A 24,603-nucleotide genomic window follows, 5' to 3' on the forward strand; every position below is an offset into this window, starting at 1 on the left:
CGGACCCACCGCCACGCCGCAGACGACGGACGTCCGCTAAGCCTCCTTCCCTCGCGAGGTTCCCGAAACGCGCGAAGCCCGCCTCTCTCGCACCCTCTCGCACGGACCCACCGCCGAGACAGACGCGCCCGCCGCCGCCGAAGGACCCCCCGGCGGCGACGGGCCCCGACGCGTCCGGCGACGCGCCGGGAGACGACCGACCGCCGTTCTCCAAAGGCCGCACCCGAGAGAGAGGTCACGACCCCGCAAAGCCAGAACCGGATCCCCGGCCCCGAGGAGGGACGGGTCAACCGCTGCTCCCCAACCGTGGGAACGCTGCCGGGGAGGGGGAGCGAGGCGACTCCCACACGGCACACAACACGAGCGACGCACGCACGCGACGCGCGCAGCGAGGCCGCGGTCCGCGGGAACGGCAAAGACGGGGAAGCGCGGGAGGGACCGCTCGCGGCGGGCACGGACGGCGGACGGGTGGGACCCGGGAGCCCACCGCCACCCAGCCCCGCTCTCTTCCCTGCTCGGCTCCGCGCCCCGACCGAGGCGCGTACGCACCCTCGGGGGAGCGGGGGGATCGGGGTCCCGCGGCACTCGGGCGCGCGCACACGCGGCCCCTTCGTTCCCCGCCACGGGTAACACGTCCCGGGCTCCGGCACGACACGCCGGCGTCACGACACGCTCTCTTGTCCCGCGTGGTTCCTCCCCGGACTCGGAGCGAGGAGGCGCGGGCCGCAGTGGGCGACACAAACGCTCGGGTTTCCCCCCCCAAAGACGGGACGCGGCGAGGGGCACCCGGCCGAAGCTACGCGCATCGGGAGGTCAGGGCGTGCTGGGGCGACCAGGCGGGCCGACGGGAGACCCCAAGCACGCCCGCTCATCGGATCGCTAGAGAAGGCACTTTTTTCTCACTGAGGGCGGGCGGGACGGACCCGGCCCGACGAGCCTCCGGCCGCGGCAGCGCAAGAGCCGGGGGAGCGACACACACACCGCTCGATGATCTCGAGCGCAGCGAGGCGGGGGGGCCTGCGGTATCGGCAAGGCTCTTACTTCCTTTCCGGGGCGCGTTCTTGAGCGTTCGCGGACACAGGGGACCGGACCGAGAGAAAACATAATGCACAAAGCGGTCCCCCGAGAGCCAGGCCTGCCTCTCCAGGAACACCCACCGGGTCTAACACCAGGCGGGGAGGCATTCTCGTCAATCGACAGACCACCCACCTTTAACGGTGAGAAGAAAAAAGGCCGGCCGCGACCGCTCAACACCACACAGCGCTCACAGCCTACGGGAGAAGGCAGCGCACGGTGGGCCGCTCGCCCGACGTCCTCCGCTCACGGAGGGGAACCTCAGAGAGCCTCTTACCGCTTCGCCTCGACCCCCTTCATCATCGGGGTCATCTTAACCCAACGAGAGCACACCTCGCAGAGGAACACCGCTAAAGGCCGGACCGCGCACAGGAGGCACACACGTCAGAGAACCGGGAAACGCCGCCGCCGCTCAGAACCGGGCACCTCTGAAGATCGGCCTGGAACGCTCCAGGAGCACCAACGAGGATGGCAAGCAAGACGCGTGCACGCGAGCCCGCTCGGGAGGGACACACGTGACGCGGCACATCAGCCGACCCTCCCCCGGATCGGAGGGAGGAGGGCTAAACAGACCACACACGGTGGGCAGAGTGAAACGCGCGACGGGGGGAACAGAGCCCCCGGCGCGCCTCACAGGAACCCCCACGAACCACAGCGAGCAGTGCGGAGGGGCTTTCACAGGGCTCAGGCCGGATAACCGCACCCCTGCCTTCCACACACCACCGGTAAAAGGTGGGGAGGAGAGACGAGGGGCCCGCTGGCAGAACGAGAAGAGCGGCCGCCATTCGCCATGAATGTCCGTCCCTCGCCTGGCGCGGCTTAGGCCTCCGGCCCGAATGAACACAGAGCGAGGGCACCACATCGATCGACAAAGCAGAACCGGGAAGAAACGAGCGACAGAGCACCAACACATGCCACCAAAAAAAAAAATTGAAAAAAAAAAAAAAATTGAAAAAAAAAAAAAGAAAACCCTTCACACCTCCACAACCAAAAAAAAAAACAGCGGTGGGGTCCACGGGGAAATCCAAAAAAAAAATGTGCACTCGGGAGGCACATAAGGCAGCAGAAGGGTCAGACTGAGTAACCCTCCCCCCCGCAAGGACTCATGGAGGCTCGGGAGCTCCACAACGAGGGAGGGGGAAAACAGTGCGCTCGGGAGGCACTGGGGAAGCAGAGGACCGGGGGGGACCCACCCAGTCCATGGAGACTCGGGAGCTCCACGATCTGATCCCAAAAAAAAAAAAAAAAAAAAAAGCAAGCACCGGGACGGTAAGGGAGAAGCATCGAGAGACAGTTCCCACCATCCAAACGGCACGGGCGACAGACCAACAAAGCGGGGACGCCTGACACGCTTCACCACGGGCAAAAAAAAGCAAGGAAGCCAGTCACCTCAGAAAGCCACTCGGGAAAGCACGCACGGGCCCAGTCCCAAAAGGCAGCGAGAAACCCGGGCACAGCAGGCTGGGCTAGGCGGGAGAAAAAGCACCCAGCGAGCGAGGCTCAGAAGAGAGACCGCCACCTAGCGTCCTTTAATGTCACCCAATTAAAGGACAGCGTGTCAGCACCTATCTGCAGGTACAATAAGGACAGATAGTAACCATTAGAAGAATGACAACAAGTCCGGGGAGTCATTCACAGACCACACAGAACTCCTGAAAGTGAGGCTGGGTGAAATGTCCCAAAAATGTCCCCATAAACAAGAGAACCGACCCTCAAAGGAACAACTGGTCGACCTCATAACCATGACAGGACCGAGAGAGCGAGGTGGACATGCCAGAAAGCCGGGCGCCCAGCCTCCTCCCGGCCGAAGACCCTGCGACCAGCCGCTAGGGATGGAGACGGGCAAGAAGAAAAACTTGGGGGAAAAAAAAAATAAAATCTCGAGTCCAAGAAACCGGGGACCAGTGAACAGGGAAGCCGGGACCACCACCTCCTCTCGGCCTCAGAATGGCAAGGTCCGCCGCTGAGGACCGAGGGTTCTGGCAAGAGGAAAGAAAAAAAAAAATTCATAAAAAGCTCCGAGAGTCCGAACCAGGGAAGCGAGAAAGCCGGGACTACAGCCTCCTCTCGGCCTCAGGATGGCAAGGTCCGCCGCTGAGGACCGAGGGTTCTGGCAAGAGGGGGAAAGAATTAAAAAAAAAAAAAAAAAAAAAAAAAGTCCGAGACCCCAACGAGTCCGTGACAGGGCAGCGGGGAAGCCGGGATCAACCAACGCCTCCTCTCGGCCGAGGGTCGCCGGGTCCCAGGGCTCTTCGAAGAGAGTTTAAAAGGCAAGGGAAAAACAACTTTTAAAGCCGGGGTACTTCACCGATCCTGGGCCCGGGTAGACTCGACACCTAGCGGGGGTACGCCAACGACTTATGCCTTCTGGTCGACCCGCTCAAGTCTCCCAGCACCCTTCCCATCTGTTCCTTTCACTCGGTTCCAGCCCCAGCGCACCCATGGGTGACTCTTCCGGCACAACCTCCTACACAGAGACCGTTCCCAAGCACGACACCAACTCCGGGACACACCCGCCTGCCGGGCCGGGACTCTCGTCACTCTTTCCGCCTCACAAAAGCCATTTCGCCCCGTCCTCGTCAACGACCGAGGACCAGGAGCGTTGCACAAAAAAGGCCACCGCTAGGTGGCGCCCGACAACCGACCGACATACATCGCTCGCTCGCCCGCTCGCTCGGCCGCGGCGTCTTCACCTTCTCTGGCGTTACAGCGTCCTCCCACGCTCACGCCCGGAGGCGACACGGGCCCACAACAGGACAGGGAACCCCCCTGTCGGTTCCCCCACCCCACCCCCGAACACGGTGAACGCGGGCCGGCCTGGACATTCGGGGCGACGAAAACGAAAGTACGACCGAGACCACAGGCAGCTGGGAAAACAGGCGAATCAATCGCTCACGGGAAACAAAGAGCGTGTCTGACCGTTCATCGGTGACAGGACTAGGTGGGGGGCCAGGGGCTTCTGCCACAATTAGGCCATGGTGAGAGGGAGGGAGGGAGGGAGGGAGGGAGGGAGGAAGGAAGGAAGGAGGCAAGGATCAGAGCAGTGAATATACAGGTGCACAGTCCTTACACCAATATTGACTGCAGATAGAAAATAAGAGGAAGAAAAAAAACACACACACACACAGAATGTCACCAAAGGGACAGCCTGGTCTATAAAAGTGAGTTCCAGGAGAGCCAGGGCTATTACATGAAATTGCCTGAGTTCAGATCAACAATTTCTCAACTCCAACAACGATGTTTACAGGAAAGGCAACAGATATGTACATCAAGGAAAGCCAGTGGAGCCGTAGGCACACCCTTCACACACTTTGAAACTTCTCTGTTGCAAGGTCACAGAGTTAGGAAAGGATCTTGATCTTGAACTTTCCTTAATAGTAAGTCTGTGTGTGTATCACACTCAAGCCAAGTGCCCTCAGAGCTCATGGAAGACAAAACAGAGCTCTAGACTAAGAGAGACGGGGGGCAGGGGGGGTATATTCACTCAAGAAAATGAAAGCAAAACCCTACACAAACCTTGGCACACAGTAAAATCAGTCCTATGAGGAAATTTGTAGCTCTAATTGCCTACTTTTTAAAAAAACTTCTAACCGGGTAATGGTGGTACATGCCTTTAATTCCAGCACTCGGTCTGGTCTCCAAGAGCTAGTTCCAGGACTGACTCAATTAGAGAGAACTAGAGAGAAACCCTGTCACAAACAAACAAACAAACAAACAAAAGAATAAAGTATTACATAAATCAATAGATGCATACAAAGATGGAAGAATAGATGGATAGATAGAGACAGACAGACAGACCCACACTCCATCTTCTGTCTTCTGAAGGTACCAGGCTCTCTCACAGGGGTCAGGCAGAAACGCAGGCAGTGTATGTGTGTGATATCAAGCAAGCCTATATGTGATATATAGGGTATGATAGGATAATGTCACTATGAAATTGGGGTAGGTCTCAGGAGCACAAGAACCCAAATCTGTGCTGTACTCCCTGTCACCGGAAGAGGGCACTAGATACCCACCATGTGGTTTCTGGACATTCCAGAAATTCCATCTCTCCAGTTCTCATTCTTTCATTGTTCCTCCTGCATGCCTGCATCGAGTGAGAGAGTGGGCACCGTTTCTGTTTCTCCCTGCTTCTCTGCGTGTCTGTGTCTGTCACGTCCTGCATAGCCAGAGTGCCCGCCACCTATGCCTGAGATAGATGTAGCCGGCAGCCCTGAGGCTGGGGGAGAAAGGGAGAGAGTGGGTCCCCTGGAGAGCCTTGGGCAGAGGCTCTGTGGATTCCCTGCAGGAGGCCTCACCGCCTCTGAGGAGCCCATGGGGGAGGGGGAAAGGGAAGGTCAACCATACAGTCCTGCCTGGCTTTTGCTTTGTTTTGGTTTTGGTTTTTGTTTTTATTTCCAGGTACAGCTGTGACCAGGTCTGAATCCAGGACAGACTCCAAAGCTAGAGAGAAATCCTGTCTCAGAAAACAAAAAAATAAATAAATAAACTAATCAAGAAATGGATAGATAGATAGATAGATAGATAGCCAGACAGAGAGATGATAAAACACCTCCAAGATGAGGAAGACCAAGGCAGGCAGATCACTGTGAGTTTAAGGCTACCTTGTTCTGCAGAGTGATATTCAGGACAGGCAAAGTGACACAGAGAAACCCTGTTTTCAGAAAAAAAAAAAAAGATGGGGGCTGGAGAGATGGCTCTGTGGTTAAGAGTGCCGACTGCTCTTCCAGAGGACCCAGGTTCAATTCCTACCACCCACATGGCAGTTAACAGCTGTCTGTAACTCCAAGATCTGACACCCTCGGGTAGACATACATGCAGGTAAAACACCAATGCAAATAAAATAAAAATAAATAAATTATTAGGAAAATAAATATATAAAAAAGGTGTTTAGTGCATGCCTTTAATCCCAGCACTAGGAGGCAGAGGCAGATGGCTCTCTGTGAGTCTGAGGCCAGCCTTGTCTACAAAGTGAGTCCCAGGGCATACAAGGGTACACAACGAAACCCTATGTTGAAAAACAACAAATAAACAAACAAATAGAGAGGTAATAGCAATAAAAATATTTGAGAGTTCAAGTAATTGACTCCGTCAACAATAATAGAATATAAAAATAAAAATATCAAATGCACTTGAACACATTGGCACAGGAGACCATTTCCTAAATAGAACCCCAGTAGCACAGACACTGAGAGAAACAGTTAATAACAACTGAGACCTCCTGAAACTGAAAAGCTTCTGTAAAGCAAAGAACACAGCCAACAAGACAAAATGACGGCCTACAGAATGGGAAAAGATCTTCACTAACCCCACATCAGACAGAGGTCTGGTCTCCAAAATACACAAAGAACTCAAGAAATTGGTCATCAAAAGAACAAATAATCCAATTTAAAAAATGGAGTACAGACCTAAACAGAGAATTCTCAACAGAGGGATCTAAAATGGTTGAAAGACACTTAAATGTTGGGTCGAGGGGTGGATCATGCAAAGATGAGAAACCACCAAGTTTAATAAACCAGAAGCAAACTTTATTCCAGAAACCAGATCCTAGGAAAACCAGAAGCAAACTTAAAAATAAATAAATAAATAAATAAAAATCACCACGGGGCACAGAAGCTTATCAGCTAGCTGAGACCACAGACAGAGTTTGGGCTTCTGACACTGTGGCAAAAGGCCAGTTTCTGAAACCAATTTTTATAGTAGGGGCATCAAGCATTAACTCTGAACAAAGGAATTTTTATGATCTTGCCCTGACCCGTGGGTCAGTCAACATTAGACCCTACAGAGGGGAGTGAGTTTTAACATCAATGGGTAACTAGGCAACTATCATGAAATATGTTTCAAAGTAGATTTCTTGACCGAATGCATGACAGTCCGGTATGAGATCATGGTTTTATGGTTTTATTTCATTTTGTCTGTGTGTGTGTGTGTGTGTGTGTGTGTGTGTGTGTGTGTGTCGTCTGTGTTCTCTGACTCTCTTGTACATTGAATTTAACTTCAGATTTTATTTGTTTTTCTCAGTGTGCCCATGTCTGTCCGTGTGTGTTCGCGTATGTGGGCGAGGATCACAATTCAAAACATTGCAGTGAAGGCCCTTTGTAGACAGCCCCCAGGACTACCTTCCTTTGTTCTTTTGTTTCTTCATTTTCATTCTATCTTTTTTTTTCTTTCTTTCCTTCTTTCTTTCTTCTTTTTTCTTTCTTTCTTTTTTTTTGTTTTTTTTTGTTGTTGTTGTTGTTCAACGTGTATATGTTTTTATTTGGTACAGGGGTTTTTCTACACAACATGGGAATTCACTACCTAGATAGACCAGACCTGTCTCCATTTCAAGGTTCACCTGCCTCTGTCTCTTGGATGATAGAATAAAAGGTGTGAACCACAACAACCCTGCTTTGTTTTTAGTATGTTGTTCTATTCATTTCTTGTACACTTAGTTCAATTTTAATTTTAGTTTTGTTTTGTTTTGTTTTGTTTTGTTTTTCGAGACAGGGTTTCCCTGCATAGCAGTCCTAGCTGATCTGGAACTAGCTCTTGTAGACCAGGCTGGCCTCAAACTCCCAGAGATTCACGTGCCTCTGCCTTCTGTGCGCTGGGAATAAAGGCATGTGCCACCACTGCCCAGCCATTTTCAAATTCTATTTAAATCTCTCGGTGTGCCTTTTGTATGTGGGGGAGACTGGGAAGGTGTCCTATTTCCAAACATTTTCATAACTGCACTTAGCACTGCACTCTTTTACATTTAATTTTACTTTTTTAAGAGTGTTTCCAGTTGTGTAGGACTTAGTTTAATTTCAATTTCTTAAAGAATTTTTTATGATTTATTTAACTTTAGATGTACAATGGGGTGAGGGTATCAGATCATCCAGGAACTGGATTTACAATCACGTATGAGCTGCCATACGGGTGCTGGGAATGGAAACCTCTTCCTCAGAGCCACCGAGCCATCTCTCCAGGCCCTTAATTTTCTTTAAAAAATTATGTTTCTCTGGATGTGCCTGTGTGTGTGTGCCTCTGTGTGTGTGTGTGTGTGTGTGTGTGTGTGCATGTGTGCGTGCACATGTATTTGTGGGGTGGCTTTTGAACTAACCAAGATGACTGGTTTCATTTGTGGCAGAGAGGCAGGTGGATCTCTGGGAGTTTGAGACCAGCCTGGTCGACAAGAGCTAGTTCCAAAGACAAGCTCCAAAGCAGCAGAGAAACCCTGCCTTGAAAATCAAAACAAAATCACAAACCAAAAAAATAAAACACAAATTAAATGTGAAAGAGAGAGAGAGAGAGAGAGAGAGAGAGAGAGAGAGAGAGAGAGAAGACATGTTGATTCATCGATTTACAGACAAGAAATAAGAAAAAACAAAACCATAATACAAAACCATAATGTTACCAAGATGACAGCCTGGTTTATATAATGAGTTAAAGGTATTATACAGAGAAACACTGCACCAAAAAGTAATAATGATAATAATAATAATAATAGAAGAAGAAGAAAACAGAAAAAAAAAAACAAGGAAGGAAGGAAGGAAGGAAAAACATGTGTTTTCCTTTTTTTCTTTCTTTATCTCAGGTTATTTTATTTTAATTTATTTCTTTTAACTGCTGCAGCAGCAGCAGTATATTTTGGGCAGCTGCCTAGCTGGGTAATGGTGGCAGCACATTTCTTTATTCTCATTTCTCAGCCCTCAGAAATCAGGAGAGGCAGAGGCATGCAGATCACTGTGAATTTGAGGCTACCTTGTCCTGCAGTGTGAGTTTCAGGACAGGCAAAGCGACAGACACAGAGAAACCCTGTCTTGGGGGGAAAAAGTGTGTTTAATACAGGCCTTTAATTCCGGCACTAGGAGGCAGAGGTAGAGGCAGGGGCAGCTAGATCTCTATGAGTCTGAGGCCAGCCTTGTCTACAAAGTGAGTTCCAGGGCAAACACAGGGAACCTCTATGTAGAAAAACCACAAATAATAATAATAATAATAATAATAATAATAATAATAATAATAATAATAATAATCTAAGAGCTCAATTAATTGACTTCACCCACAATTCAAAAATTTAAAAATAAAAAAGAAGAGTGTGTCTGACTGATCAGTGAAAGGACTATGAGGGCCAAGGGGCTGCCACAATTATGGCTTGGTGAGAGGGAGGAACTGAGGGAGGGAGGGAGAGAGGGAGGGAGGCCTGCTTTCTTGGGGTTCTTTTTCAGTAGTTGTGTTTGTACAATCTACCCCATACCCCACTTCTCATACTAAATACCGAGTCTGAGAAAATTAAAACAGCCATGGAAAAATTCCCACTTGGATCTGTTCCTGCCCTGTAAAACAATAATCACAACAAAAATATCCATATCTAAGCAGACCAGTCAAGTTGTAGCCTCACCCTTTAAAGGTTCAGCAAGGAGTCCTAGCTGTTAGGAAGGGCTGGTGACCTTGAACTTTAATAGTCTCTTAAATCTGCCTTCTCACTTTTACCAGGTGCCCTCAGGGGACAGGAGTGGAGGCCAGGGCCCCTGCAACAGGAGATCTCCTAGATAACCTACAGGCTCTTAGGGTTCCTGGGCCTGCTTACAGAAAGACATGAGACACAGAGAAAACAATTTTTTATTTTTTTTGGTTTTCTGAGACAAGGATTCTCTATAGCTTCGGCACCTGTCCTGAAACTGTTGATGACCAGGCTGGCCTCAAACTCACAGAGATCCTCCTGCCTCTGCCTGGCACAGAAAAAATTACAACAACCATGGAATAGTATGAAAAATTCTGACTTTGTTGTCATTTCCAGGAATACTGACATAGTGAATTATTTGGAACGTTTTCACTTCAGACAGAAAAAAACGAAAATGTCATTTTATTTATTTATTTATTTATTTATTTATTTATTTTTGGTTTTTTTGAGACAGGGTTTCTCTGTGGTTTTGGAGTCTGTCCTGGAACTAGCTCTTGTAGACCAGGCTGGTCTCGAACTCACAGAGATCCACCTGCCTCTGCCTCCCAAGTGCTGGGATTAAAGGCGTGCGCCACCACCGCCCGGCTCTCCAGGCTCTTAATTTAAAAGTTTATTTATGTGTCTCTGGGTGTGCCTGTGCCTTTGTTTGGTTTGTGTGTGTGTTGTGTGTGGGGGTGTGGGGGTGTGGGTGGGGTGGCTTTAGACCTCACCAGACAAAGGCATTCAAGAGCACTGGCTCCATATTTAGCAGAAACAGGATCTCTGGGAGTTTTAGGCCATCCTGGTCTACAAGAAAGAAGCTAGTTCCAAGAACAGTCTCCAAAGAAGCAGAGAAACCCTGTCTCATAAAGAAAAACACAAAACCAAACCAAAAGAGGGGGGAGGGGGGAGGGAGGGAGGGAGGGAGGGAGGGAGGGAGAGAGAGAGAGAGAGAGAGAGAGAGAGAGAGAGAGAGAGGACAGCTAGGGCTGTCACACAGAGAAACCATGCCTCAAAAAATAATAAAAGAAGAAAAAAAAAAGCAAGAGAGCAAGAAAGCAAAAAAGCAAGCAAGCAAGCAAGAAAGAAAGCTAGAGAGAAACCCTGTCTCAGAAAGAAAACAAAAAAAAATAAATAAACTAATAAATGAATGGATAGATAGATAAATAGATAGCCAGAGAGAGAGAGAGAGAGAGAGAGAGAGACAGAGAGAGAGAGACAGAGAGATGAAAAAACGCCTCCAAGTCTGCAGATTGAGATTCAGGACAGGCAAAGTGACACAGAAAAACCCTGTTTTCAAAAAAAAAAAAGGGGGGGGGTGTTTAGTGTACGCCTTTAATCCTAGCACTAGAAGGCAGAGGCAGGTGTATCTCTGTGAGTCTGAGGCCAGTCTTGTCTACAAAGTGAATTCCAGGGCATACAAGGATACACAACGAAACCCCGTGTTGCAAAACCACAAATAAACAAACAGATAATAACAATAAAAATATTTGAGAGTTCAAATAATTGACTTCATCCACAATAAAAAAAATATAAAAATAAAAATATCAAATGCATTTGAACGCATCGTCTCAGGAGACCGCTTCCTAAATCTAACTCCAGTAGCACAGACTCTGAGAGGAACAAAATTAATCAATGAGACCACCTGAAACTGAAAAGTTTCTTCTGTAAAGCAAAGGGCATGGCCAACAAGACAAAACGACAGCCTACAGGATGGGAAAAGATCTTCACTAACCCCACATCAGACAGAGGTCTCATCTCCAAAATATACAAAGAACTCAAGACATTGGTCATCTCAAGAACAAATAATCCAATTCACAAAATGGAGGTACAGACCTAAACAGAGAACTCTCAACCGAGGAATCTAAAACGGCTGAAAGACACTTAAGGAAATGTTCAACATCCTTAGTCATCAGAGAAATGTAAATCAAAACAGCTCTGAGATTCCACTTTATACCTGTAAGAATGGTCAAGATCAAAAACACTGATGACAACTTATGCTGGAGAGGATGTGGGGAAAAGGGAACATTCCTGCATTGCTGGTGGGAAGGCAAGCTGGTACAGCCACCCTTTGGATGTCAGTGTGGCGATTTCTCAGAAAATTAGGAAACAACCTTCCTCAAGACCCAGCAATACCACTTTTAGGTATATATGTAAAGGATGCTCAATTGTGCCACAAGGACATGGGCTCAACTACGTTCATAGCAGCATTGTTTGTCGTAGCCAGAACCTGGAAACAGCCTAAATGCCCTCTGACTGGAGAATGGATGAGGAAAAGGTGGTACACTTACACAACGGAGTACTTACTACACAGCAGAAAAGAATAATGACACCTTGAATTTTGCAGGCAAATGGATGAAGCTAGGAAACATCATTTTGAGGGAAGTAACCCAGACCCTAAAAGACAATTATCACATATACTCACTCATAAGTGATTTTTAAACATAAGGGGAAAAAAAGCTCACAAATCACAATCCCAGAGAACCTAGACAACAATGAGGACCCTAAGAGAGACATACATAGATCTAAAATACATGAGTAGTAGAAAAAGACAAGATCTCCTGAGAGCATGGGAACCTTGGGAGAGGGTTGAAGGGGAGGGGAGAGGCAGGGAAGGGAGCAGAGAAAAATGTAGAGCTTAACAAAAATAAATAAAAGAAACAAATAAAGGCGGGTGGTGGTGGTGGTGGTGGTGGTGGTGGTGGTGGTGGTGGTGGTGGTGGTACATTCCTTTAATCCCAGCACTTGGGAGGCAAAGGCAGGTGGATCCTTGTGAATTTGAGGCCAACCTGGTCTACAAGGGTTAGTTCCAGCACAGGCTCCAAAGCTACAGAGAAACCCTGTCTTGAAGAACCAAAAACAAATAAATAAATATATAGGCATGGATTAACAAAAATCAAATGCAAACTAAGTAGAAATAAATACTTTCAGTATGCCATTCAAGAATTAGGGAAACCTTTATCCCAGGACTTGGGAGACACAGGCAGAAGGACATCTGTGAGTTAAACTCCAGACTCATCTACCAAGTGAGATCACAAGACTCGTGCACTGTCTCGTAGGTCCTAAACGCCCATGGTCCAGTTTCTAGGACCAAGGAGACAGTTTATAATGTTTCTTTCTTCTTTCTTTCCTTCCTTCCTTCCTTTTTTTTTGGGGGGGGGGAGTATTTGGTTGAACTTTTATACATTTTTTTTTAATTTGAGATGGGGGCCTCTCTATAAAGCCTGAGAATTCACAGAGGTCCACCTGCCTCTGTCTCTTGGATGATAGAATAAAAGATGTGCACCACAATAACCAGGCTCAGTTTCTTATACATTTAGTTTAATTTCAAATTTTGTTTGTATCTCTTGGTCTGCACCAAGTGTGTCCCTGTTGAGGGGTGGGACACAGGGAAGGTGTCCTATTTTAGAACATTTTATTTTACTTTTATTTGAGACAGTCTTTCCAGTTGTGTAGAACTTATTTTAGTTTCATATTTTTAAAGAATTTTTTATGATTTATTTAACTTTATTTTATGTGCAGTGGTGTGAAACTGGATTTACTATCACTTATGAGCCTGCTGCCATGTGGGGCTTAGGTCTCAGGAGCACAAGAACTCAAATCTCTGCTGTACTCCCTGTCACCAGAAGAGGGCACTAGATACCCACCATGTGGTTTCTGGACATTCCAGAAATTCCATCTCTCCAGTTCTCATTCTTTCATTGTTCTTCCTGCATGCCTGCATCGAGTGAGAGAGTGGGCAACGTTTTTCCCTGCTTCTCTGCGTGTCTGTGTCTGTCACGTCCTGCATAGCCAGAGTGCCCGCCACCTATGCCTGAGATAGATGTAGCCGGCAGGGAGAGAGTGGGTCCCCTGGAGAGCCTTGGGCAGAGGCTCTGTGGATTCCCTGCAGGAGGCCTCACCGCCTCTGAGGAGCCCATGGGGGAGGGGGAAAGGGAAGGTCAACCATACAGTCCTGCCTGGCTTTTGCTTTGTTTTGGTTTTGGTTTTTGTTTTTATTTCCAGGTACAGCTGTGACCAGGTCTGAATCCAGGACAGACTCCAAAGCTAGAGAGAAATCCTGTCTCAGAAAACAAAAAAATAAATAAATAAACTAATCAAGAAATGGATAGATAGATGGATGGATAGATAGATAGATAGATAGATAGATAGATAGATAGATAGATAGATAGATAGCCAGACAGAGAGATGAAAAAACACCTCCAAGATCAGGGAGACCAAGGCAGGCAGATCACTATGAGTTTTAAGGCTACGTTGTTCTGCAGATTGAGACGTTGCAGGACAGGCAAAGTGACACAGAGAAAGAAACCCTGTTTTCAAAAAAAAAAAAAAAAAGGTGGGGGCTGAAGAGATGGCTCTGTGGTTAAGAGTGCCGACTGCTCTTCCAGAGGACCCAGGTTCAATTCCTACCACCCACATGGCAGTTAACAGCTGTCTGTAACTCCAAGATCTGACACCCTCAGGTAGACATACATGCAGGCAAAACACCAATGCAAATAAAATAAAAATAAATAAATTATTAGGAAAATAAATATATAAAAAAGGTGTTTAGTGCATGCCTTTAATCCCAGCACTAGGAGGCAGAGGCAGATGGATCTCTGTGAGTCTCAGGCCAGTCTTGTCTACAAAGTATGAGTCCCAGGGCATACGAGGGTACACAATGAAACCCTATGTTGAAAAACCACAAATAAACAAACAAATAAGGAGATAATAACAATAAAAATATTTGAGAGTTCAAATAATTGACTTCATCCACAATAATAGAATATAAAAAATAAAAATATCAAATGCACTTGAACACATTGGCACAGGAGACCACTTCCTAAATAGAACCCCAGTAGCACAGACTCTGAGAGAAACAAAATTAATCAATGGGACCTCCTAAAACTGAAAAGCTTCTTCTGTAAAGCAAAGGACATGGCCAACAAGACAAAACGACAGCCTACAAAATGGGAAAAGATCGTCACTAACCCCACATCAGACAGAGGTCCGATCTCCAAAATATACAAAGAACTCAACACATTTGGTCATCAAAAGAACAAATAATCCAATTAAAAAAAAAAATGGAGTACAGACCTCTCAACAGAGGAATCTAAAATGGCTGAAAGACCCTTAAGAAAATGTTCAACATGCTTAGTCATCAGAGAAATGCAAATCAAAACAAGTTTCTAGGACCAAGGAGACAGTTCATAATGTCTCTTTCTTCTTTTCTTCCTTCTTTTCTTTGTGGTTGAACATATATATATATATATTTTTTATTCGGGACGGGGCCTCTCTACAAAGCCTGGGAATTCACAGAGGTACACCTGTCTCTGTCTCTTGGATGATAGAATAAAAGATGTGCACCACAACAACCCAACTAAGTTTTGAGTATCTCATTCTGTTAATTTTATGTACATTTAGTTTGCTTTCAAGTTTTGTTTGTATCTCTTGGTCTGCACCAAGTGTGTCCTTGTGGGGTGAGGGGCAGGGAAGGTGTCCTATTTCAGAACATTTTATTTAACTTTTATTTGAGACAGTCTTTCCAGTTGTGTAGAACTTAGTTTAATTTCAACTTTTTAAAGAATTTTTTATGACTTATTTAAATTTATTTTAAGTGTAGTGGCATGGATATGTCAGATCATCCAGAAACTAGATTTACAATCACTTATGAGCTGCTGCCATTTGGGTCCTGGGAATTGAACCCACTTCTTCATGAAGAGCCACCAAGCCATCTCTCTAGGCCTTTAATTTCACCAATTTATTTATGTGTCTCTGGGTGTGCCTCTGTGTGTGTGTCTGTGTGTCTGTGTGTGTGTGTGTGTGTGTGTGTGTGTGTCTGTGTGTCTGTATGTCTGTGGGATGGCCTTTGACTTCACATTTAAGAGGACTGGTTCCGTATCTGGCAGAGGCAGGCGGATCTCTGGGAGAGAGAGAGAGGGAGAGAGAGAGAGAGAATATCCTCAGGCAAATGAAAACATACCCTTACAGAACAAATACCTGGCACACAGTGAACTCAGTCCTTTGAGGAAATTTATAGGTCTTATTGCCCACCATTGGAAAAGAAATCTAGCTGGGTAATGGTGTCAACACATTTCTTTTTTTTTTTTTTTTTTGGTTTTTCGAGACAGGGTTTCTCTGTGGTTTTGTAGCCTGTCCTGGAACTAGCTCTTGTAGACCAGGCTGGACTTGAACTCACAGAGATTTGCCTGCCTCTGCCTCCCGAGTGCTGGGATTAAAGGCGTGCGCCACCAACGCCCGGCAACACATTTCTTTATTCCCAGTTCTCAGCTCTCAGAGATCAGGGAGGCAGAGGGAGGCAAATAGGTGTGTGTTAGAGACTACCTTGTTCTGCAGTATGAGTTTCAGGACAGGCAAAGTGACACAGAAAAGCCCTGTCTTGAAAAAAAAGTGTGTTTAGTACAGGCCTTTAATTCTGGCACTATGAGGCAGAGGCAGCTGAATCTCTGTGAGTCTGAGGCCAGCCTTGTCTATAAAGTGAAATCCAGGGCAAGCAAAAATACACAGGGAACCCCTATGAAGAAAAACCATAGATAAAAAAAACAAATAAACAGATAATAATAATAACAAAAGCAACAGAAATATCTGAGAGCTCAAATTAATTGACTTCACCCACAATTTAAAATTGTAAAATAAAAATTTTAAAAATCAAGTGCACACATTGGCACAGGAGACCACTTCCTAAATAGAACCCCAGTAGCACAGACACTGAGAGAAACAATTGAAGGAGACCTCCTGAAACTGAAAAGCTTCTGTAAAGCAAAAGACACGGCCAACAAGAAAAAATGATGGCCTACAGAATGGGAAAAGATCTTCACTAACCCCACATCAGACAGAGGTCTGATCTCCAAAACACACAAAGAACTCAAGCAAGCCGGGCGGTGGTGGCGCACGCCTTTAATCCCAGCACTTGGGAGGCAGAGGCAGGTGGATCTCTGTGAGTTCGAGACCAGCCTGGTCTACAGAGCTAGTTCCAGGACAGGCTCCAAAACCACAGAGAAACGCTGTCTCGAAAAACCAAAAAAACAAAAAGAAAAAAAAAAAGAAAAAAAAAAAAGAACTCAAGCAATTGGTCATCAAAAGAACAAATAATCCAATTAGAAAAAAATGGGGTACAGACCTAAACAGAGAACTCTCAATCGAGGAATCTAAAATGGTTGAAAGACACTTAAATGTTGGGTCGGGGGGGGGGGGGGTTCATGCAAAGATGAGAACACCACCAAGCTTAATAAACCAGAAGCAAACTTTATTCCAGAAACCAGATCCTAGGAAAACCAGAAGCAAACTTAAAACTAAAATAAATAAATAAATAAAAATCACCACGGGGCACAGAGCTTATCAGTTAGCTGAGACCACAGGCAGAGTTTGGGCTTCTGACACTGTGGCGTGGCAAAAGGCCGGTTTCTGAAACCAATTTTTATAGTAGGGGCATCAAGCATTAGCCCTGACCCGTGGGTCAGTCAACATTAGACCCTAAGGAGGAGAGTGAGTTTTAACATCAATGGGTAACTTGGCAACTATCATGAAATATGTTTCAAAGTAGATTTCTCCACCAAATGCATGACAGTCCGGTATGAGATCATGCTGTAGCATGGTTTTATTTCATTGTGTGTGTGTGTGTGTGCGTGCGTGCGTGCGTGTGTGTGTTCTCTGACTCTTTTGTACATTGAGTTTAACTTCAGATTTTATTTGTTTTTCTCAATGTGACCATGTCTGTCCCTGTGTGTGTGTATTTATGTATGTGGGGGGGGGGGGGCGGGGATCACAATTCAAAACATTGTAGTGAAGGCCCTTTGTAGACAACCCCCAGGACTGGCTTCCTTTGTTCTTTTGTTTTTTCATTTTCGTTCTTTCTATCTGTCTTTCTTTTCTTTTCTTTTTTTGGTTCAACGTGTATATGTTTTTATTTGGTACAGGGGTTTTTCTATACAACATGGGAATTCACTACCTAGATAGACCAGACCTGTCTCCAATTCAAGGAGGTCCACCTGCCTCTGTCTTTTGGATGATAGAATAAAAGGTGTGAACCACAACAACCCAGCTTTGTTTTTAGTATGTTGTTCTATTCATTTCTTGTACATTTAGTTTAATTTTGATTTTTTTGTTTTGTTTTTCGAGACAGGGTTTCCCTGCATAGCAGTCCTAGCTGATCTGGAACTAGCTCTTGTAGACCAGGCTGGCCTCAAACTCCCAGAGATTCACCTGCCTCTGCCTCCTGTGCACTGGGAATGAAGGCATGTGCCACCACTGCCCACCCATTTTCAAATTCTATTTAAGTCTCTCGGTGTGCCTTTTGTATGTGGGGGAGAATGGGAAGGTGTCCTATTTCCAAACATTTTCATAACTGCACTTAGCACTGCACTCTTTTACATTTACTTTTACTTTTATTTAAGATTGTTTCCAGATGTATAGGACTTAGTTTAATTTCAATTTCTTAAAGAATTTTTTATGATTTATTTAACTTTATATGAGCAATGGTATGAGGGTGCCAGATCACCCAGGAACTGGATTTGCAATCACATATGAGCTGCCATGGGGGTGGCGGGAATGGAAACCACTTCCTCAGAGCCACCAAGCCATCTCTCCAGGCCCTTTAATTTAAAAAAAAATATGTTTCTCTGGGTGTGCATGTGTGTGCACATGCGTTTATGGGGTGAATTTTGAACTCATTAGGATGAAAGCATTCTCAAGGACTGGTTCAATATTTGGCAGAGAGGCAGGTGGATTTCTGGGAGTTTGAGGCCAGCCTGGTCGACAAGAGCTAGTTCCAAAGACAGGCTCCAAAGCAACAGAGAAAACCCTGCCTTAAAAATTAAAACAAAAACACAAACAAAAATAAAAAACATAAATTAAACCTGTGTGTGTGTGTGTGTGTGTGTGTGTGAGAGAGAGAGAGAGAGAGAGAGAGAGAGAGAGAGAGAGAGAGAGAGAGAGAGAGGAAATGATCAAACGGAAAATAAGAAAAAAAAAACCATAATGTCACCAAGATGACAGCCTGGTTTATATAGTGAGTTAAAGGTATTATACAGAGAAACTCTGCACCAAATAAATAATGAAAGAAGAAAACAGAAAAAAAAAAAACAAGGAAGGAAGAAAAGAAGGAAAAAAGGAAGGAAGGAAGAAAAACAGGTGTTTTCCTTTTTTCCTTTGTTTATCTCAGGTTATTTTATTTTAATTTATGTTTTTTTAATTGCTGCTGCATCAGCAGCAGCAGTATATTTTGGGCAGCTGCATAGCTGGGTAATGGTGGCAGCACATTTCTTTATTTTCAGTTCTCGGCCCTCAGAGATCAGGAGAGGCAGAGGCAGGCAGATCACTGTGAGTTTGAGGCTACCTTGTTCTGCAGTGTGAGTTTGAGGACAGACACAAAAAACTAAAAGTGTGTTTAGTACAGGCCTTTAATTCCAGCACTAGGAGGCAGAGGTAGAGGCAGGGGCAGCTAGATCTCTATGAGTCTGAGGCCAGCCTTGTCTACAAAGTGAGTTCCAGGGCAAACAAGCATACACAGGGAATTCCTATATAGAAAAAAACCACAAATAAACTAATAATAATAATAATAATAATAATAATAATAATAATAATAATCTAAGAGATCAATTAATTGACTTCACCCACAATTCAAAAATTAAAAAATAATAAAAAAAAAAAGAGTGTGTCTGACCAATCAGTGAAAGGACTGTGTGGGCCAAGGGGCTGCCACAATTATGGATTAGTGAGAGTGAGGAAAGGAGGGAGGCAGCAAGGGCAGTTCCCAGTCACTTAAATGCCTTTCAAAGACATTTCACCATGGCAACCACTCGCTTGCTTTCTTGGGGTTCTTTTTCTTCAGTAGTTGTGTTTGTACAACCCCACACCCCACTTCTCATACCGAGTCTGAGAAAATTAAAACAGCCATGGAAAAATTCCCACTTGGATATCTGTTCCTGCCCTGTAAAACAATAATCACAACAAAAATATCCATATCTAAGCAGACCAATCAAGTTGTAGCCTCACCCTTTAATGGTTCAGCTAGGAGTTCTAGCTGTTAGGAAGGGTTGGTGACCTTGAACTTTCCTAGTCTCTGAAATCTGCCCTCTCACTTTTGCCAGGTGCCCTCAGGGGACAGGAGTGGAGGGAGGGCCCCTGCAACAGGAGATCTCCTAGATAACCTACAGTCGCTTAGAATTCCTGGGCCTGCTTAGAGAAAGAAGCGAGACATGAGACACAGAGAAAAAAAATTTTTTTTTCTTTTTTTTTTTTTTTGGTTTTCTGAGACAAGGATTCTCTGTAGCTTCGGCACCTGTCCTGGAACTGTAGACGACCAGGCTGGCCTCAAACTCACAGAGATCCGCCTGGCTCTGCCTGGCACAGAGAAAATTACAACAGCCATGGAATAGTACGAAAAGTTCTGACTTTGCTATCATTTCCAAGAATACTGACATAGTGAATTATTTTGGAACGTTTTCACTTCAGACAGAAAAAAATGAAACTGTCATTTTATTGATTTCTTTTAGAGGGCCTGTTTCCCACCAGGACGTTTTTGCACTTGCTGGGTTGTTGAAGATGATCTCCTGATCCTGAGTGCTCCCAGCAGGATAGACATGGGCTCACCATACGCTCGAATTTTTTTTTTTTTTTTTTTTTTTTTTTTTTTTTTTGGTTTTTCGAGACAGGGTTTCTCTGTGGTTTTGTTTCCTGTCCTGGAACTAGCTCTTGTAGACCAGGCTGGCCTCGAACTCACAGAGATCCGCCTGCCTCTGCCTCCCAAGTGCTGGGATTAAAGGCGTGCGCCACCACCGCCCGGCACACTCGAATTTTTGATGCAGTCCTGAGAGCCTGGAGCCCAAAGGGACAAGGCTTCAGCTTCCCCTGCCCCTCCGACATGAGCCAGATACATAAATGATTACCCAGCAGCAGAAGCATGGAATGAGCTTCTCAGACCCTTTACAGCTCCTGAGTAATGGGGTACTGGGGTTACAGCAGACATGGCAGAGGATGCAACTAGGCCATGGCTCCCTCCTCAGCCACCAACCGGGCCCCCAGCTCTGCCTTCTTTTGTTCTTTTGTTTCTTCATTTTCTTTCTTTTTATCTGTCTTTCTTTTCTTTCTCTTGGATGATAGAATAAAAGGTGTGTACCACAACAACCCAGCTTTGTTTTTAGTATGTTGTTCTATTAATTTCTTGTACATTCAATTTAATATTGATATCAATTTTTTTATTTTTTATTTGAGACAGGGTTTCACTACATAACAGTCCTAGCTGATCTGGAACTAGCTCTTGTAGACCAGGCTGGCTTTGAACTCCCAAGAAATTCACCTGGCTCTGCCCCCTGTGTGCTGGGAATAAAGGCATGTGCCACCCCTGCCTAGCCAAGTTCAAATTTTATTTAAACCTCTCAGTGTGCCTGTGTATGTGGGGGAGACAGGAAAGGTGTCCTATTTCCAAACACTTTCATAACTGCACTCTTTTACATTTATTTTACTTTATTTGAGCCAGTGTTTCCAGTTTTGTAGTTTAATTTCAATTTCTTTCTTTCAGAGACAGAGAGAGACACAGAGAGAGAGACAGAGAGAAGAAATGTGGATTTACAGATAGGAAATAAGAAAAAAAAAAAAAAGAACGTTACCAAGAAGACAGCCTGGTCTATAAACTGTGTTCCATAACAGCTAGGGCTGTTACACCGAGAAACTGCCTCAAATATATAATAAAAGAAGAAAAAAAAAGCAAGCAAGCAAGAAAATGCAGGGTCTTTTTTCTTTTTTTTCTTTTTTCTTTTTTTTTTTGTCTTTGTTAATGCCAGGCCATTCATTTTATTTTAGTTTTTCCTTTAAGATTGTATTTTCAGGGGCTGGAGAGATGGCTCAGAGGTTAAGAGCACTGACTGTTCTTCCAAAGGTCCTGTCTCAAAAAAAAAAAAATCAAATTAAAATGTGAACTAAAACAAAGAAGGGGTTTTTGTTTTTGCTTTTTTTTTTTGTTTTTTTTTTGTTTTTGTTTTTTTTTTTGTTGTTTTTGGATTTTTCGAGACAGGGTTTCTCCGTAGCTTTTTGTTTCCTGTCCTGGAACTAGCTCTTCTAGACCAGGCTGGACTCGAACTCACAGAGATCCGCCTGCTTCTGCCTCCCAAGTCCTGGGATTAAAGGCGTGTGCCACCGCCTGGCGGGCTTTTGGTTTTGTTTTGTTTTGTTTTCTAAGAAACCTGAAAATGACTGAATTCAACAATTATCCAAGTTCAGCAAGAAGGTAGTGTTTCCCAGCTTCAAGCAGAAAGCAGCAAATATGCATATCTAGGCCCTGTCACCAGAAGAGGGCACTAGATTCCCACCATGTGGTTTCTGGAAAGTCCAGAAATTCCATCTCTCCAGTTCTGATTCTTTCCATCACTGCAGGCAGGCAGGCCTGCATTTAGTGAGAGAGTGGACACCATTCCTCGTTCCTTCCTGTTTCTCATGCATTTGTGTCTGTCACATCCTGGGTAACCAGAGGGTCTGCCACCTATGCCTGAGACGTAGCTTGGGACTGGGGGAAGGGAGAGAGTGGGTGCCCCCCCCCGGGGGAGCCTTGGGCAGAGGATTCCCTGCAGGAGGCCTCATCCCCTCTCAGGAGCCCATGGGGAACGTGTGAAGGGAAGGTCAACATACAGTCAGTCCTGCACAGCTGAGGACAATTTATTTATGCTCCTGCATTGCTGGTGGGAATGCAAGCTGGTCCAGCCCCTTGGGATGTCAGTGTGGCGATTTCTCAGAGAAGTAGGAAACAACCTTCCTCAAGACCCAGCAATACCACTTTTGGGTATATATCCAAGATTTCTGTTCAATTGAATCTTAAAGTGTGCCACCACCGCCCAGTCAGAGAGAAGAATTTTTTTTATGATTTATTTAACTTTATATGTGCAATGGTGTGAGGGTGTCAGATCACCCAGGAACTGGATTTACAATCACGTATGAGCTGCCATATGGGTACTGGGAATGCAAACCACTTCCTCAGAGCCACCGAGCCATCTCTCCAAGCCAAAATTACATTTCTCTGGGTGTGCCTGTGTGCGCGCGCGCGCGTGCGCGCGCACGGGCACATGTGTTTTAGCTTTTGAACTAACCAAGATGAATGGTTCCATATCTGGCAGAGAGGCAGGTGGATCTCTGGGAGTTTGAGGCCAGCCTGGTTGACAAGAGCTAGTTCCAAAGACAGGCTCCAAAGCAACAGAGAAACCCTGTCTTGAAAATCAAAACAAAAACACAAACCAAAAAAATAAAATAAAATAAAACATAAATTAAATGAGAGAGAGAGAGAGAGAGAGAGAGAGAGAGAGAGAGAGAAATGTCAATTTGTCAATTTTCAGACAGGAAATAAGAAAAAACAAAACCATAATGTCACAAAGATGACAGACTGGTTTATATAGTGAATTAAAGGTATTATACAGAGAAACCCTGCACCAAAAATAAAAAATAATAAAAGAAGAAAACAGAGAAAAAAGAAAGAAAGAAGGAAGGAAGGAAGGAAGGAAGGAAGGAAGGGAAAACAGGTGTTTTCCTTTTTTTCTTTGTTTATCTCAGGTTATTTATTTTTATTTATTTTTTTTCTAAAATTGCAGCAGCAGCAGTATATTTTGGGAAGCTGACTACTTTCATGGAAGTGTTCAGAAAGAAGTCCTGGGCCATGCATGTAGTGAGTGAGATAGATTGTCTGGAGCATAAATAAAAAGCCAATTCCTGCCTCAAAATAGAAAAAAAAAATCAAGTTAAAATGTGAAATAATAAAATAAATAAGGGTTTTTTTTGTTTGTTTGTGTGTTTTTTTGTTTTTTTTTTTTTGCAATGAGTGAATTCAACAACTTTCAATTTCCCAACTCCAACAGGAAAGGCAGCAGATATCCATATCAAAGAGGTCCAGTGAAGCTGTAGCCACACCCTTTAATGTTTGTGTTACAAAGACACAGAGTTAGGAAAGAAATGATCTTGATCTTTTTTTCAGGAGATCTGAAAACTCAAAACAGCAACCAAACACAAACCTAGTAGGAAGAAATGACTTGGCAGACAGGCAGGAGGATGTCAGTGAGTTCAAGGCCAGCCTCACCTACCAAGGACATTCCAGGACTGTTCCCTAGATAAACCCTGTCTCACAAAACCAAACACACACACACACACAAAAAAAACAGAAAAATTAGGAAATTGTTCCTGAAACACCACAAACCAACTAGATGGCACTTAATAGCAATCAAAGGTGGGTGAAATATAAAACGGAGAGAAATTCTTTGATGAAATCCAACCTCCTAGCCAGGCGGTGGTGGCTGGCGCACGCCTTTAATCCCAGCACTCGGGAGGAAGAGGCAGGCGGATCTCTGTGAGTTTGAGGCCAGCCTGGTCTACAAGAGCTAGTTCCAGGACAGGCTCCAAAGCCACAGAGAAGCCCTGTCTCAAAAAACCAAAAACCAAAAAAAAAAAAAGAAATCCAACCTCCTTTCTTGGTCAAAGCTGTACAGCCAATAGAACTAGAAGGAACATGTGTCCACCTCTCAATTAAAAAAAAAAAAAGCCGTGCAGTGGTGGCGAACACCTTTAATCCCAGCACTCAGGAGGCAGAGGCAGGCGGGTCGCTGTGAGTTCGAGACCAGCCTGGTCTACAAGAGCTAGTTCCAGGACAGGCTCCAAAACCACAGGGAAACCCTGTCTCGAAAAACCACAAAAGAAAAAAAAAAAAAAGAAAAAAAAAAGAAAACAAAAGAAAAGAAAAAGAAAAAAAGAAAGAATATTTAACAAGTGGTGCTGGCATAACTGGATATCAACATGTAGAAAAATGAAAATAGACCCATATCTATCTCCATGCACAAAACTCGAGTCCAAATGGATCAAAGACCTCAACATAAAGCCAGCCACACTGAACCTTATAGAAGAGAAAGTGGGACGTACACTCAAACGCATTGCCACAGGGAACCACTACTTTCTAAATAGAACCCCAGCAGCACGGACACTGAGGAGAAATAATATATTAATGGGATCTCCTAAACCTGAAAAGCTTATGAAAAGCAAAGGACACGGTCAACAAGACAAAACGACGGCCTTACAGAATGGGAAAAGATCTTCACTAACCCGGTCCCCCACATCAGACAGAGGTCTGATCTCCAAAATACACAAAGAACTCAAGA

General features: G+C 45.0%; 1 protein-coding gene across 1 annotated transcript in view; it reads left to right on the top strand.

Moving 5' to 3' along the window:
* The window catches only part of LOC130869042 (collagen alpha-1(III) chain-like), a 4,912-nt gene extending 3,806 nt beyond the window's left edge, over positions 1–1,106 (top strand). The window contains exon 4 of the mRNA XM_057761152.1: positions 1–1,106. This exon is cut by the window's left edge and continues 454 nt beyond it. Within this exon, the coding sequence (XP_057617135.1) occupies positions 1–1,106 (1,106 nt within the window).
* The last annotated feature ends 23,497 nt before the right edge of the window (positions 1,107–24,603 follow it).

This window comes from Chionomys nivalis, unplaced genomic scaffold (assembly GCF_950005125.1).
Source record: "Chionomys nivalis unplaced genomic scaffold, mChiNiv1.1 scaffold_98, whole genome shotgun sequence".
Classification (NCBI taxonomy): Eukaryota; Metazoa; Chordata; class Mammalia; order Rodentia; family Cricetidae; genus Chionomys; species Chionomys nivalis.